This window comes from Eptatretus burgeri, chromosome 13 (genome assembly GCF_056783735.1).
Source record: "Eptatretus burgeri isolate ZD-2024b chromosome 13, Ebu_testis_v1, whole genome shotgun sequence".
Lineage (NCBI taxonomy): Eukaryota > Metazoa > Chordata > Myxini > Myxiniformes > Myxinidae > Eptatretus > Eptatretus burgeri.
This window is the reverse complement of record NC_140973.1, coordinates 41,230,389-41,245,810: the sequence shown is the minus strand read 5'-3', so window position 1 is coordinate 41,245,810 and position 15,422 is coordinate 41,230,389. Positions and strand designations below refer to the sequence as shown.

The 15,422-nt window shown below is 31.7% G+C and overlaps 1 protein-coding gene across 6 annotated transcripts in view; it reads left to right on the top strand.

The window, feature by feature from the left end:
• DDHD1 (DDHD domain containing 1) overlaps positions 1-15,422 on the top strand; it is a 71,213-nt gene that overhangs the window by 21,047 nt on the left and 34,744 nt on the right. For all 6 annotated transcript variants that reach the window (XM_085852154.1, XM_085852158.1, XM_085852155.1 and 3 more), the window contains one exon: positions 1,917-2,026. In XM_085852154.1, coding sequence (XP_085708280.1) covers positions 1,917-2,026 — 110 coding nt within the window. The remainder of the gene's footprint in view (positions 1-1,916; positions 2,027-15,422) is intronic.

Below are 15,422 nucleotides of genomic sequence, written 5' to 3'. Positions count from 1 at the left end.
TACATTACAGTAATACAGTTTATTTACAGTCAATACTTGCAATTTCTTTTATCCCAGAAACATTTCATTAACTGTTTACAACTGTGTGTTAATTTTCATAATATGCACACTCATTCACCAAAAAACAATTTTACAAATATGTTTATCTTCCCAGGGATCAGACGTTAAATTTATTATTTTATTTTTTTGGTTGCAAAATTCAATTCCCATTGAGTCATAAATAACATACCACTGTAAAGGCCTAGCCTAGCACTGTACATAACATGAATGCCATCTTACTACACCGCTATCTTACTGAATTCAGCATCTGGCATTCAGCACATCTACAGACACAAGATCGTCAGATATATGAGTTATGGTGTTCAACTTCCATAAATGAAGTGATTGGGTGGGTTGAGTGCTGTACAATGGGACGACATGCACGTCCGTAGAGGCCTCACCTAGCGCAAGACATAACGCCATTATGAAGTCCCAGCGAAAAGAATGTGACGGACAGAGGGACAGATGGACATAGGGAGAAATCTGGCTTCTTTAATGCATAGACTACTGGGATATTTACTGGAGTTGCATTTGCTGTTCAGTGTTGCATTTTCATTTCTTATCTATATATAAAAGGAGCTGAGTACTCAATCATGCTTCATTTTAAAGGGCCCTGCTGTCTTGCAATAATAACCAGAGAGTTTGTGTCAAAACCACCCAATGCTCACCTGTTTATACATTTATCGTTTTTAAAAGACTAGTCTAATAATATTTTTTATAAAGCATTGCAGTGAATTCTGATCCAAATAATTTTAAAGCAATATATGTATTTGTATATTGTAATCAGTAAAAAATAGTGTGGTCGATAAAAACACCAGAAAGGAAATAACTTGCACCAAAAACTTTAACATTTTGACGCTCACGTTCACGCCGGGGGTATCGCTATAGCTCTCTGTTCTTCGAACAGGCGAGCTAAAAATGGCAGCGTTGGAAAGGTAGTCATTGATTTACTTGCTTGAAATAGTTGCAAAGCTTATAATTGATATACTTGGAAAAAAAAATTCCTTCATTTCCATTTGTTTCATTTGCAACTTTCCAAAGAAGAAAGCAGAGACCACATGGAGTGTACCTGGGTGGTGCATTTCACCAAAATCACACGAGGAATAATACCAGAGAGTTGGTGTCAAAGCCACCCAATGCTCGCCTGTTTATACATTTATCATTTTTAAAAGACTAGTCTAATAATATTTTTAATAAAGCATTGCAGTGAAGACTGATCCAAATAATTTTAAAGCAATACTGTATGTGTATTTGTATATTGTAATCAGTAAAAAAAATAGTGTGGTCGATAAAAACATTAGATAGGAAATAACTTGCACCAAAAACTTTAACATTTTGACGCTCACGCTCATGCCGGGGGTATCGTAATAGCTCTCTGTTCTTCGAACAGGCGAGCTAAAAATGACAAAACGTTTTTTTGTCTGTTTACAATCACAATACTGAAATTATGAAAAATGGGAATAAAGTTGAAACATTTTGCAACCTGAAAAAACATCCGATGTATCACTCATCCGTATTACTAAAGTGTGCTGCTGTATATACTGTACGTTTTATTGTTCAAATACTGTCAGCAAAGCAACGGGCAATTGTGCCTATTTTTCTAAAAAAAAAAGGATCTAAAGTGAAATAATAATAAAAAAAAATTTGAAATGTATAAGATATTGTAATTGTCTTTTTTTGTATTGTAATTGTGCAAATATTATTAAATAATAAGATATTGTAATTGTCTTTTTTTATTTGACTTTTGTTTCTCTTTAATGAAAAGCATTTACAAGATGGGTGTGGTGGTGGCTGTGGGGGTGGGGGAGTACAGCAGTTAAGTTTGGGGATAAGGATGAGGGTGTTTGCAATAATAATAAAAAAAATTTGTCTATCAGTTTGCGTGAAGCAGTGCACAGGATGGAGGAAAAGCACCACAAAGGGAAACAACAGAGGCGTGTTGAGTTCCTGCCTGTTGAGTGGCGGTCAAAACTTTCGCTCGATGGAGGTGGGTTTATGAATGTTTTTATTATTGTTATTATTATTATTCTACTTGATATAGCCTCCGAGTTTCTTGTCATGGATTTTTCTGTTTAAAAAATGTACTTTTCCATGTATTTTACTTTTTTTTTTTTCATCTGCAATCCAGGACTTTCAAAATGACGTATGGATGCTAAACGAGGCCTTTTGCTTGTGCTTGCGCTGTGTGCATTTTCAGTGACTCTGTTCTGCTTGCCGAACATTTATAACCTGCCGTTGCGAATGCAAAATCTGCAATTAAAATAGTCTTAACATCATTTTCAGCATTTAGATGAAAGGGTGACGATTTCTAGGTTGTTAACCATAATTGTTCTGTTCCTAAATGCAAATCAGACTCGGGGGGGGGGGGGGGAGTAGGGTGAATATACTGGTTCTAGCTCACTTTTCCCCATGTAAATGAATGGGGGATTTTCAGCGATTCCCTTTTTTTTCCCCTAAAAATAAACCCCCTTTTTATCCGTTTTTCCCTGCTGTGCAGGGGTTTGGCTTTTTGTGAGGCAATGTTTTATGGTCGGATGCCCTTCCTGGACGCCTCTTACAACACAGGGATATGGTACACCTATTCTAACCGGGGCATACACCGGGACCAGTATACTGGTACTCATTTCGCCGACCTCGGAAGGATGACAGGCTGAGTCAACCCCCTGGTGTTAATTCAGCAGCTGAGCGGGATTCGAACTCGGGACACTGGGATCCCAAGCCGCCACCCTAACCACTAAGCCAACACCAGGCTTTGTATATATATATATATAACCAGGCTATCCCAAGGTATATTTATTTGTCTCCCCTTTAACCTGGAGGTTGATCAGCTCACTCATTGAACCTATAAAGATTTGTTCATTCTCAAATTCCTTCAATAGTTTAATTTTCTTTGCACAATAATCCCCATCTAAAATATTGACAAACAAAACATTTGAATCTTTATATTTTTTAAGATACCCCTTTTGTGCCATTACGAAATGATAAACTTCTCTTAATGATCTCATCTGACCACCTCCTGAGCCACATATCATTTTGAGATTATAGTAAATTGTTTTTTCATTGTTCAATTGATAACCATCAAAGTTTTCAGTCCATTCAAGGATATTCATTTTTTTCTTTACATCCTCTAACTTACTACTTTTTAAATTGATTCGCTTATTTGTTTTATTTACCTTTGTTTTAGTTATTTTTTCAATAAGACTTATTTGATATTTTTCACATTCATTATGTTTTCCATTTATATACCAAGACTGAGATTTTCTCCACTCTTTAGTTTGATTAATACTTGGTTTAACCATTTATATATTGTGAAAAAATGCGGCGGTAGCCCTTAAAAAACCATAACCCTTCTTCCCATCGTTAAAACGCAATCTATTTTATACACTCTATCATACAATATCCATATGGAACACAATCTATTCCATTATCTAAAATAAATCTCTTATCATCAAAGGCTCCTAATGCCTTTTTATTTACTTCTTCACTATATATGTTATGTTTATAACTTCTTATTGTATTCATTTTCCTGTATTCTTCTTTCTTATTCATCAAACAATTATAATAATTTCTAAAAGTTATTGATTTCTTTATTACATATTTCTTTATTCCCTTTAACCTCTTATCAATCTGATCACCATACTTATAAGCATATGCCTTTGCTCTCAATCCAATAAACTCACTCATTACTTTTCCACCCAACTCATCCTTAAACTTACCAATAACCTTTTCATTCTTTTTGGAAAATAACTCACTCTTCTTGCTGAAATTACTTGTATCATATACTCCAATATTTTTCTTCATATCTTCATAAACATCATCAGTTTTTATATCTAGGATAAAACTATCAGTGTCCATATACAACAATGAAACATTTTCACCATACTCTTTCTTTAAGTCATTATACAAATAATCATACATCAATATCTTTGATAAATCAAGAACTGCTGTTCCAATATAAATTGGTTTATCCATTACAATACTTTCCTTTTTCATATGAATTGCAGAAAAGTTCTCTGAAAAAACCTCTTCTCTCTCAAAACTTGGTTTATTTATCAATCTCGAAGCTTCTTTCCAAGATGTTGCGAATCTAATGTTTTGCCTGTTTCTAACATTTTCCATAGTCTTTCCAAATACAGCATTATTCATTAATTTATAAAAGTCCCCTTCAAATTTTACTTTTGTATTTGCTCTCATATCTGTATTGAATTGAATATACTTTTTCACCCAAGGACTTTGTTTAAATTTTAAAACTCTATGAATTTTAGCTACTCTCAATCCTTCTCTCAAAAACTGTTTTAAGCTTCTCTGATGTAAAACATATCCCTCTTTATCATAGAATGTTGTTAATAACTTTTCTGTTGATTTGCCTTTAATATTAAAACTTTTATGATAATCACTGAACCATTCTTTCTTTGGGGTTTCTTTCTCACATGCAAAAGGAAGGTCTTTATGCTTATTATGAAGAACACTCGGGTACCTCAAATCAACTTCAAAATAATAACCTTCTTCTTCGTCATTCAATTCCTCTTGAGAAGAAATAACAATATTCATCAAAGCCTTTTCATAATCCTTTTCTTCCACCCACTCTAATTTACCATAAGGTAGAGATTGAGACATTGCCCATCCATACAAATTATTAGCATCAAAATACATCAAATAATTACTATCTTTTTCACTATCATAATTTGGAAGATATTTATTATTTGCTTTAGCATATCTTTTTGAACATACTTGTGATATTCCACCTCTCTTGGACTTCTCAATCATCAAAAGCATATCCACATCACTGATTAAATCTATATCTTGTTTTGTCATTTTCAACATTGCACTCCAAGCTAAACCAGGAGCTGTGAAATAGTGGGCAGGGTCTAATCCATAACAATTTTTATTATGACAGAGTGTTCTAAAAGCCTCAAACACATCAGCTAACAATAAAACATCTGTTTTTAGATATAAATCGTGATATTCTCCAAGGTTCTTTATCTTAAATAATTTCCATATTTCTTGTGCGTGTTTATATTCCTTATCACTTATCTCTTCTTCATAAAGGTTATTATAGAAACTTTCTTTTGATGGAAGTTGTGTTTCTTTAAATCTCATAAATGAATCCATATAATCATAAGGATAAATTCCCTTACTTGTAAGAATTTTCTCTTTACTTTGAATTTCATTCCTTGTTTGAATTTCCTCTCTCGTAAGAATTCCTTCTTTAATCAGAATTTCATCTTTAATCAGAATTTCCTCTTTAGTTCGAATTTTCTTTATAATTAGAATTTCATCTTCAGTTAGAATTTCCTCTTTACTTTGAATTCTCTCTTTAATCTGAATTTCCTCTTTAGTGAGAATTTCCTCTTTTGGAAAGAATGAATTAAGATTTGGAAAAGAGTCCGTGGAGCTTAGATTTGATGCGAGGTAGGCTAGTGGTGTTCCCATAAACTTGTAAGAATCTAGAAACCTAATACGAGTTAAAGGTTTTGTGAATATCATTTTTGAAAATGAAATATACTTTTGACTTGTGTTTGTTATGGCAGAAATATTCCCTGGTGTTTTTGAAAGTTCATTTATAAATAGATGTGTATCATAGTTGGCGCTGTTGTGAAGAAAGACTGGAATAAAAGAAGGTAATTTATAATTAAGATTACAACAGGAATGAGCGGGACCTCTATATTTACCAGTAAGATGACAAAGGTCTCTAACTTTAGACTCCTTAATTTCCCCCTCACAAATATGACAGATATTGTTCATTCTAAATTCTAATTTTTCTTCTTTGGTTAATTTCATCGGTTCATTTGTTTCTTTCATTAATTTAGTGAGTCTTATACAATCCTTTTCTAATCGTTTTACAAACTCTTGTGAAGCATTTTTTCCACGATAATGTTCAAGTTTGTTATACTTTTCTCCAACAGATGATTTGATATAATAACAGAAACCACAAGGAATATGTTTTTGATATTTATTTGTATATGGTTCTTTTGGATTAGGAGAAGCAGTATTTATCTTTTTAAGGATACACTCAAAATCAGCGTATATCACAAATGGGTGCATGATAGATTTATTATAATCTTCAAAAGAAATCTTTTCACCAGGTTTAGGCATTGTAATTACAGCTGATTTATGATTACTACAATATTTTGAATGTTGTTCTAATCGTTCTTTTGTATGAAATGAATTAAGACATCGCTTACAAGGATATATTTTGTTTGCTGTTCTGAATACCTGAGAAGAGATTAATCTTGATAAATTATTGATGTATGTGTAATGTGAATTCTTTCCAACACTAAAATATAAAAGATCAATGTGTGTTTCTTCATTTTTATAGTTGTTTGAAATTTTTAATATTTGAACTTTGTTTGTATCCGTTAATCCATATACATTAATAGAAAGATTATTCTTTTTCTCAAATTTAGGAATATCTGTTAGTGGCATTGGGAATTTAAAATCTTTAATGTCCAAGGTATTCTCATATTTCATATATTGTTTTACTCTTTCTGAATTACATTTTGGTGGATGTAAGTGAGCAAGAACAGACCAGAGAAAACATTTATTATCATTGTTCTTAATATTAACAACTGCCTTCTTTAGTTTTATTTCTTTTGGTAATTCAATATAAGAAGAAGCTTTAAGAGGGTTTGATTTTAGAATGTGTATATCTAAAAAGATGATTTTTTTAATATTGAATCCACTTCCTACCACTGTATTATCAACATCCTCCTCTTGTCTTGATAGTTCTTCATAAACCCCACTATTCAAAAAATCTTGAAATGATGTTATAAAATGAAGATCTGTTCTCATATAAGGAGTTTGTTCTTCATCTTGTCTTTTCATATTCATTTTCACTCCCATATAAAACTTTAAAGTTTTCATTTCTTTTAATGTCTTTTTAATAAATTTTTCAACATCGGGTTTCACTATTTCAATTGATTCAGCTATTGATGATGGACCGGGTTCTCCAAATTGAAAAATCCTTATTTTTATATGCCCTTTAAATGCCCCATCAGTGTTTTCAATATAATAGTCTCCCTTTACTTTAAACTCATTTTTCTTGTGTTTTTGTGATTGAAGATGTTTATTATAACTACTCTTCAAAACATCCTTTGAACAGATATCACAATGTTTTCTTTCCAACTCAAGAGGAGATATTTTATGAAACAGATTAAATGTGTGTTTGTTGGTTCGGAGGTGTTTTCTATAATGTTTATATTCGTGATTACAAACATCGCAGTACGTTGTATTCACCATATTTATAGAATAAAACTTTGCTTAAACTAAAATTTTCTTGATGAAAATTTCGTTTGTTTTACAAGGTGAATCTGTGCTTAAAACCATTTTATCCTCCAACTTTTTCACTTAATAAATACAATGTTTCAAGACACAAAAGACAAGTTTCAATCAATCTCTTCATCTGTTAAAGATACTGAGAAATATGTCAAGGATGTAAAATTGAACAAAGATAAATATAACAACTATTGGATAAAAACTATTATGGTAAATAATATGAGTTCTTCAATTTCCTTCAGTGGAAGGGCCTTTAGTATACCTGGTAGAACATCAATTAAAGTATCTCTAACAAAAGTTTCTCCTCTCCTTCTAGTAATATATTCAAAACTAGAAAAAGCAATGAAACAAGAAAAAGTATCAAAGAACAAAAACCTTATGGATGAAGCTTTAGAAAGAAAAGATAAGACCATCTGTAATATGCAAGGAGAAATTTGTATTTTTTTCAACAACCCTAAAGATGTAAATCCTGATGAAATAAAGGATGTTAATATATCAGGTGAAATGACATTTCGTTCAATAGTAGTTAACGATAATTTTAAAATTACCTTTAATATAAAAAATGTTGTCGTTGAATCTGATAATAAAAAAAGTATATCGATATCGATGGTAATATACAACTGAAAGTATAGATGAATTTCAGTTTAAGTAAAGTTTTACTTTATAAATATGCTAGACTTTCCTGATTCTCCATATGACAAATTTGAGAATTGAGCTGCGTGTGAAAGACGGGGATTAAACACAGAGTCAAAAGCCTATAAACAATGTATATTCTGTGATTATCTTCTAATTAATGATAATAAAAAATATAAAAAGGAAAATAATTCTTTTAGATTTACACCAAAAATGAATTACTTTACAAGATTGATTAGAGAAATGAATGTAAAGTATGAGGATGATAACACACCTTTCCTTACAAGGGAAGAAACTGAACGTATAAGAGAAATGTTCAAAGGATTGTTGTTGTATATTATTCATGGATGTAATTTTCAGGGAAATATCAACACAAGATATTGTATAAATAAAATAATGGATTATCTTGAAATTAAACCTGAACTTAGGATAAAATATAGAGTTTCTAAAAAGCCAATAATAAATTAAATAACCTGTTTTTCAAATATATAAATGAATGATTTTTTACCTATTTGGGAAAATAAGATAAAATTTAACAACCATAAAAATCTCCCAAATTCATTAAGATGTCTCATAGTTGGTTCAAGTGGATGTGGAAAAACCTGCTTACTTTTAAAAATGCTCCTCACTCCCAACTTTTTAGATTATGACAATTTAATAATTTTCACAAAGTCGAGTTTTCAACCAGAGTATCAACTACTCTCACAAGGTTTTAATGCTGGTCTTCAAAAAGAAGATATAATCGGTTTATTTAAACGTCAAAAAAACCTAAATGATTATAACATTGAAGATATAATTCAACTATTTTGTGATACACAGAGATGTAAAAAGAAATCAAATCCTATAACTTGTATTCTTAGTGATAATACGGATGATATACCGTCTCCCCAAGATTTGGATAAATCAAAAAAGAACCTCGTTATCTTTGATGATTGTGTTAATGAGAGAAACCAAACGGTAATGGACAGCTACTACACAAGAGGGAGACATTCTTCTTGTAATTGTATTTATCTTAGTCAATCGTACTTTCAACTTCCTCGTCGTTCCATCAGAAACAATGCTAATACTTTTATTTTATTCAAGTTAAATTCAATAGATATCAATAATTTTTGGAGAGATAATTGTTCTACATTATGTAGTAAAAAGAAATTTGAGGATTATATGAAGCACACGACTGAAAAATATAAATATATTGTTGTGAAACAAGATGAGATATTAAGGGATATATTTTTTGTTTTATAAACAATTACATATATAAATGACAACTATTATTATAAATCTTGTGGGTAAATCTGCTTCTGGAAAAAACTTTCATAAATCAAGGTTCTTGTGTAGTACAAATGAGAATATTGTAAATTTACTTAAAAAACACCCCGTGATACGCATTGTATCAACAACAACTAGAGCAATAAGACCTGGAGAAGTAAAAGGTGAAGATTATCACTATATTTCAGTGGAGGAACATATGCGATTGAGGAATGAAGGTCAAATGTTTGAGGAGGTTTCTCTTGGTACAACAAAATATTCACATTGTAAGAGTGAGTTAAGGAAACTAAAATCTGGTGGTGTTGGGATATTAGAAACTAATCCAGAAGGAACGAGACAAATTATTAAACATCTGAGTGGAGTGAAGATTTTATCATTCGGTTTTGATGTTGATGAAGAAACTCAACGCAAACGTATGAAAAGCAGAGATGCAAGTATTAGTGAAGAAGAAATTACAACTCGCATTAATGTTAATAAAGAATTTGATGAAATATTTAAAGAAAAGGATTTATTTGAACACATCTACTTGAATGATGAAGAAAAGGAAAATTTCCCTGTTGATCTTTACAATTCATTAAATGATATTTTACAATAAATAAATGGATGTAAAAGAAAGAGCAAGAAGATTTAAGGAACATCAAGAGTTGGTTTCAAAAGTTGTAAAACAACAGGAAGACATAAAGAAGAAACGCAGACAGAAACTAACGGGCGAAGAAGCATTTGAAAGAAAACAAGAGAAATTTTTTAAACCACTTTTAAAAACTTCCCAAGAAAAAATGAAAGATGTTTCCACAGTTCCCACAGTAGAATATACTCCCAGAAAGCTCCAAATGTTAAAAGATTTCAGTCAAATGACGGAGGAAGAATTAGAGCATATTGGAGAATTAGAACATGATGAAGGTTTATTTCAACAACTGGAAGAGATTAATCAACCCCTGATTATATTGTGAATGCTGTTCAAAACAATGAATATTCAGCGGATTCAAAAACCAAAGCAGGACTCATTCCAACAGAACAACCAGCAATATTTCATCTTGTTCAAGAAAAGGTATTGATATTTAATGATGAATTAAGGTTCTTAAGTTCTGCTCAACCCCCTGTTAAACTAACTCCGAGATTAATGTTTCTTCTCACAAAAGATGGAAGACAAGGTTCAACTGTGAAGGATGAATCAAAGTATATTGATAAACCATTGGATATGGAAAATAATGATGATAGAGTATATATTGATTTGCTGAACACTCTAAATTATAAGGTTATTCTTTCTGGTAAAAGTAGGAAGAATGAGAAGGAGAAACACATTATTCAGGCTTTAAGTATCCTTGGTTCAGGTGTTAGTTTTCTTCCAAATGACCCATCGCAATTAGTTAATAGACTGTTATTGTTGTTAGGCAGTCAGAAGGCTGGAAATAACAATTGTTTTAATGAAGCATCAGCCATTTTAGACCAGTTGATGAACATGAAAATAATTAATAAATATCAATATAAAGACATTTTATCTCATATTAAATAAGATGAGAAGCACAATCCTTAGTTTCAATTTCACAACAAGCGACCACACATCTTCATTCCCATACCCACTACAACTTGACACAACAAAAGAATATGAGGCATCTTTATTGTCCATGGAAACTTATAATACCTTATTTAATATAACTGATAAAAATGACAAGTTTAGTTATAATCCCGGAAGTGGATACAAAACGATAACAGTCTCACCCGGAGCATATGAGATTTCTCAAATATCTTCCGAAATTGCTCGTCTTATGAAAGAACAGGGTGATGAACCAAAAAATATTGTTATAAACATTCAAAAACATACTTCAAAATCAACGATTAAAGTTAAAAATAACTACAAGGTTGATTTCACAATTGATAATTCATTTAGAGAGTTATTGGGTTTCTCCTCAAAAAAGATTGAAACTAATGGGACGTTTTACAGTGATAATGTCATTCAAATATCCTCAGGAATAAATTCGGTGTTAATTCACTGTGATTTGATTGATGGTGCTTATAATGATGGAAAAAAACAAATACAATATTTTCATTCAGTGCATACTCAACCCCAATTGGTTATAAATTCAATATGGAACCCAAAAATTTGGTTTATCTACCTGTGTCAGGAAAAACCATACACAGAGTAAATTTTAGGATAACCGACCAAGATAATCGTGTGATTTCTTTTGATGGAGAAGTTATATCCATCAGAATTCACCTACGTGAAGTTTTCCAATAAATAAATACGATGGTTATTGTGAGGAAACACGAGTTGGGAAAATATAAAATAATTACAGGGGATGGGATGTTCCTTTCCCCATACTACAAGGGTGAAGGTATGTATCTTGGTAGAGGATACTATAAACCTAAGAGACAAAGGGGTGTTGGACATCAATTTAGAGGAGATGGGATAATTGATACTCTCATGGGTATTGGTTCAACTATTCTTAAACATAAAGATCTAATTGGTTCAACTGCTTCTGCTGTGGGAAATGTAGCAGGTGCTGTAAAGAGTATAAAAGATGCTCAGAAGGAATCTCATAAATTACAAGCAATAAAAGAAATTAAGAAAGGCAAAACTCAGTTGGCGCCCAAGAACGACAGAAAATAATTCAAATACTTGGATCAGGGTTTCAAAAGTTTTAACATCTTTTTTCCTAAATAAATACAAGTATGGAAGCAATTGATAGTATCTATGATTTGGATGATACTATTATTATCTCAAACTCCACTAAAAAAGAAGATTACTTCAAGGTAAATGCAATAACTGGAACAGACTGGAATACGAATGGTACAAAAAGTTTTGAAATAAATAATCAACAAACCTATTTGAATCTCTCCGAAAGTTTCTTGTTGTGTAAATTTAAATTCACTAAAGCTGGGAATAACACAAACGCTACACTTGTAAATGATTTCTTCTGGAAAATGTTTGATAGTGTGCGTTTGTATATTGGAACACAAGAAGTTGAAGCGGTTGATTATGTCTCTGCTGTATCTGAAATGATAAAATTTACACTCTATACATTCAGTGATAGAATGGGAAAGGGGTCTGTCGAAGGTTTTATTCCTGATATGTCAACGGGAACAAACACAGACCCTGGATATATTCAAAGGAAAGGAGCGTATAATGATGATACAAAAGCAGAAAATAGTTTTACTGTGGCGGTTCCTCTTAAAGGTATATTTGGATTTTGTGATCATGATAAAGTTCTGTATGGTCTTAAAATTAGATTTCAACTACAAAGGAATGATAATGAAAATAGATTGCTTTTTGGTGTTGGTAATGCTTTTGGTGATCAGAATAAATTTGTAATTGAGGAGATGAGTTGGTATATCAGTGAATATACTCCTAATCTTAAAACAGAAGAGATGTTGAATCGAAGACTTAACTCAAAGAAACCACTCAGTGTATCATACCTCAAAAGAAGATGTCAACACGTTAAACTCAATCAAACTACTTACACGTGGAATTTGGGTGTTCTGGAAGGAAAGCCACGATATCTGTGGATCATTTTTAAAAAGCCAGATGGTGATACTGCGACTGATAAGAATAATGCATTGAGTGATAATGCTAAGGTGAAACAACTTCGCGTTTCTCTAGATGGAACATTTTATCCACGAGATAGATTGGAAATTAATTGGGAAAAAATGATTTTGCTGAAGCATACAAGTCTTACCAAAAGGTGTGTGAAAGTAATGGAAATAAAGAACCTATTTTGGATATGACAGCATTTAAAAGTTTGTATACAATCTATGCGTTTGACCTGAGCGCGCAAAAGGAAACTATAAAGTCTAATCGAGTGGATACTTCCCTATACATTGAAAGAGGAGAGAGTGAAGAAGTTGATACATATTGTTTGCTTTTGGAAGAAACAGAATTGCAGATTAATACAGATAATGGTGTGATGATTAGTCTCACATAATTTTTTGTTAAATAAATGAGTGGCAAAGTACCAACTGGGGTATATGTTAATCAAATCAATCTTCATAAACTATCATCTTGTGTTCAAAATCAAAAGCCTTGTACGATTAACGTTAATACAATTCAGAGAAAAGGAGCAGTAAGAATTGATGTTTTGCTCACAAGAGAACAGGTTAAAATCTTGAATGACACTGGCTCACTTAAAATTAAAATGACAAAACCAATGTTGAAAAAATATTCAATAAGAGAGACGAGTGGAGGATTTCTCCCATTTCTAATTCCTTTATTTGCTGGTTTAAGTGCGGTTGGAGCATTGACGGGTGGTATTTCAACAGCGGTGAAAACTGCCAACGAAAGGAAGGCTCAACTCCAGGCTCAAAAGAATTGGAAAGACATAACAAAGAGTTGGAGAAACAAATTAGTGGAAGTGGCGTAATTGTAGATTTTGCTGAAAAACTTGAAGGTCTGCCTGATAAAGCGAGATTGTTAGTTGGAGATATGCTTTCTTCTATTGCACAAGCAGGTGTAAAATTAACGAAAAGAGGTAATGGATTATATCTTTCTAATAAATAAATGAGCATTGATGAGTGGTTGAAAGAATTTGGAAAGAATACAACATCAAATTTACAACTTGCCAAATATTGTAAGAAATTAAAAATTCAAAATGTGGTTATTTGTATGAGAGATGAATTAACAAATGTGCCGAAACATACAAAGAATATTATTATGAACTTAGAAGATAATAATGGGAACGGTTCTCATTGGGTTTGTATTTTTAATAATCAAGACAAATATTATTTTGATAGTTTTGGTCTTCCACCACCTGTTGAAGTCATAAAATTCTTACAGAATGGTGTTTATCAAACATTTCAAGTCCAAGAATTAAATTCCAAGTGTTGTGGTCAATTATGTCTATATGTGTTATTTCAACTCAACAAAAATAAAAAATTTTATGATATTATTTTTAATCTAATATAAATGACTTATGTTGGTAAAGATGGTTCTATCTTTGGTGTATCTCAAGAACTGGATATTGATTTATCAAATTATTATACAAAGGCACAGGCTGAACGACATAAATATAATATAAACAAAAATATTAACATGAAAAATGCTTATAAATTAAAAAATTATCCAAGCCCAACTGACGCGAATGACTTGGTGAGATTAAGCGATTTATCACAATATATATACTTGAATAAAACGGCTGTGTATTCCAAAGATACAGAAGTGTTGATATTATCTCCAGGTCATACAGAATTCACAGTTCGAATTAAAATAAATTTTTATAAAGAAGGGCGTATCGTTTGTATGAGAATAGAACAATGGGGGTATGATATGAATGATTTAGGGTATAATTGGTCATTTAAAATTAACCTCGAAGACCTGGAACAATTAAATCAGTCTCGTAAGGAAGAATATTATCCACTTGGTATCGAGAATGAGTTTTGTGGGTCCACGATTAGTAAACAACAAATAAAAGAATTTAATAAGGGTAAATATAATAATGGTTTTGCCCTTGTTTATCTCATGAAAACAGAAAAAACAGGATTATATATAATAAGTAAGGAAATACAAAATGATTTAACTATGGGAAGATGGGGAGGTGTTTCGTGCCATAATATTATTCTAACATATATTTCTAATACATAAATGACAGCAAGAAGGCTTCAAGAAAATTATCATTTCTGTGTCCAAGCATACCTTCAAGAAAAGGGTATTCGGTATTTTAATAAATATGTTCTACAACATAAGAATGAGGTATTTTCAATAAAAGATTGGCATTATGCTGATGTTGATAAACCGACAACTTTAGATTTAATTAGAATGTTAAATAATGAAAAAATTATAAAGTTAAGAAAAGGTAAGGCTCTTTTAGAAATTCAAAAGAAATTTTATTGGTTTCCTGTTGTAAAAAATTATTTTCGATGCAGGAATAACAAGAAATCCTGATGAATATATGTATAATATTCTATGGGGTGTAAACGATTCAAGGATAGTAAGGGATGAGGAAGGAGTTGAAGAAGAGAGGGAAGAGGAGGAAAAGGAGAATGAGGAGAAGGAGAAGAAAGAGAAGGAGGAAAAGGAGAAGAAAGAGAAGGAGGAAAAAGAGAAGAGAGAGAAGGAGGAGAGGGAGAAGAAAGAGAAGGAGGAAAAAGAGAAGAGAGAGAGGGAGGAGAGGGAGGAAAGAGCGAGACAAAATAAATATCAAAATATGGAAACCAGTGAGATTCAAAAAAGATTGGCGGTATTACAGAAAATAACTCAACCCACCGAGGAGGAAAACAAA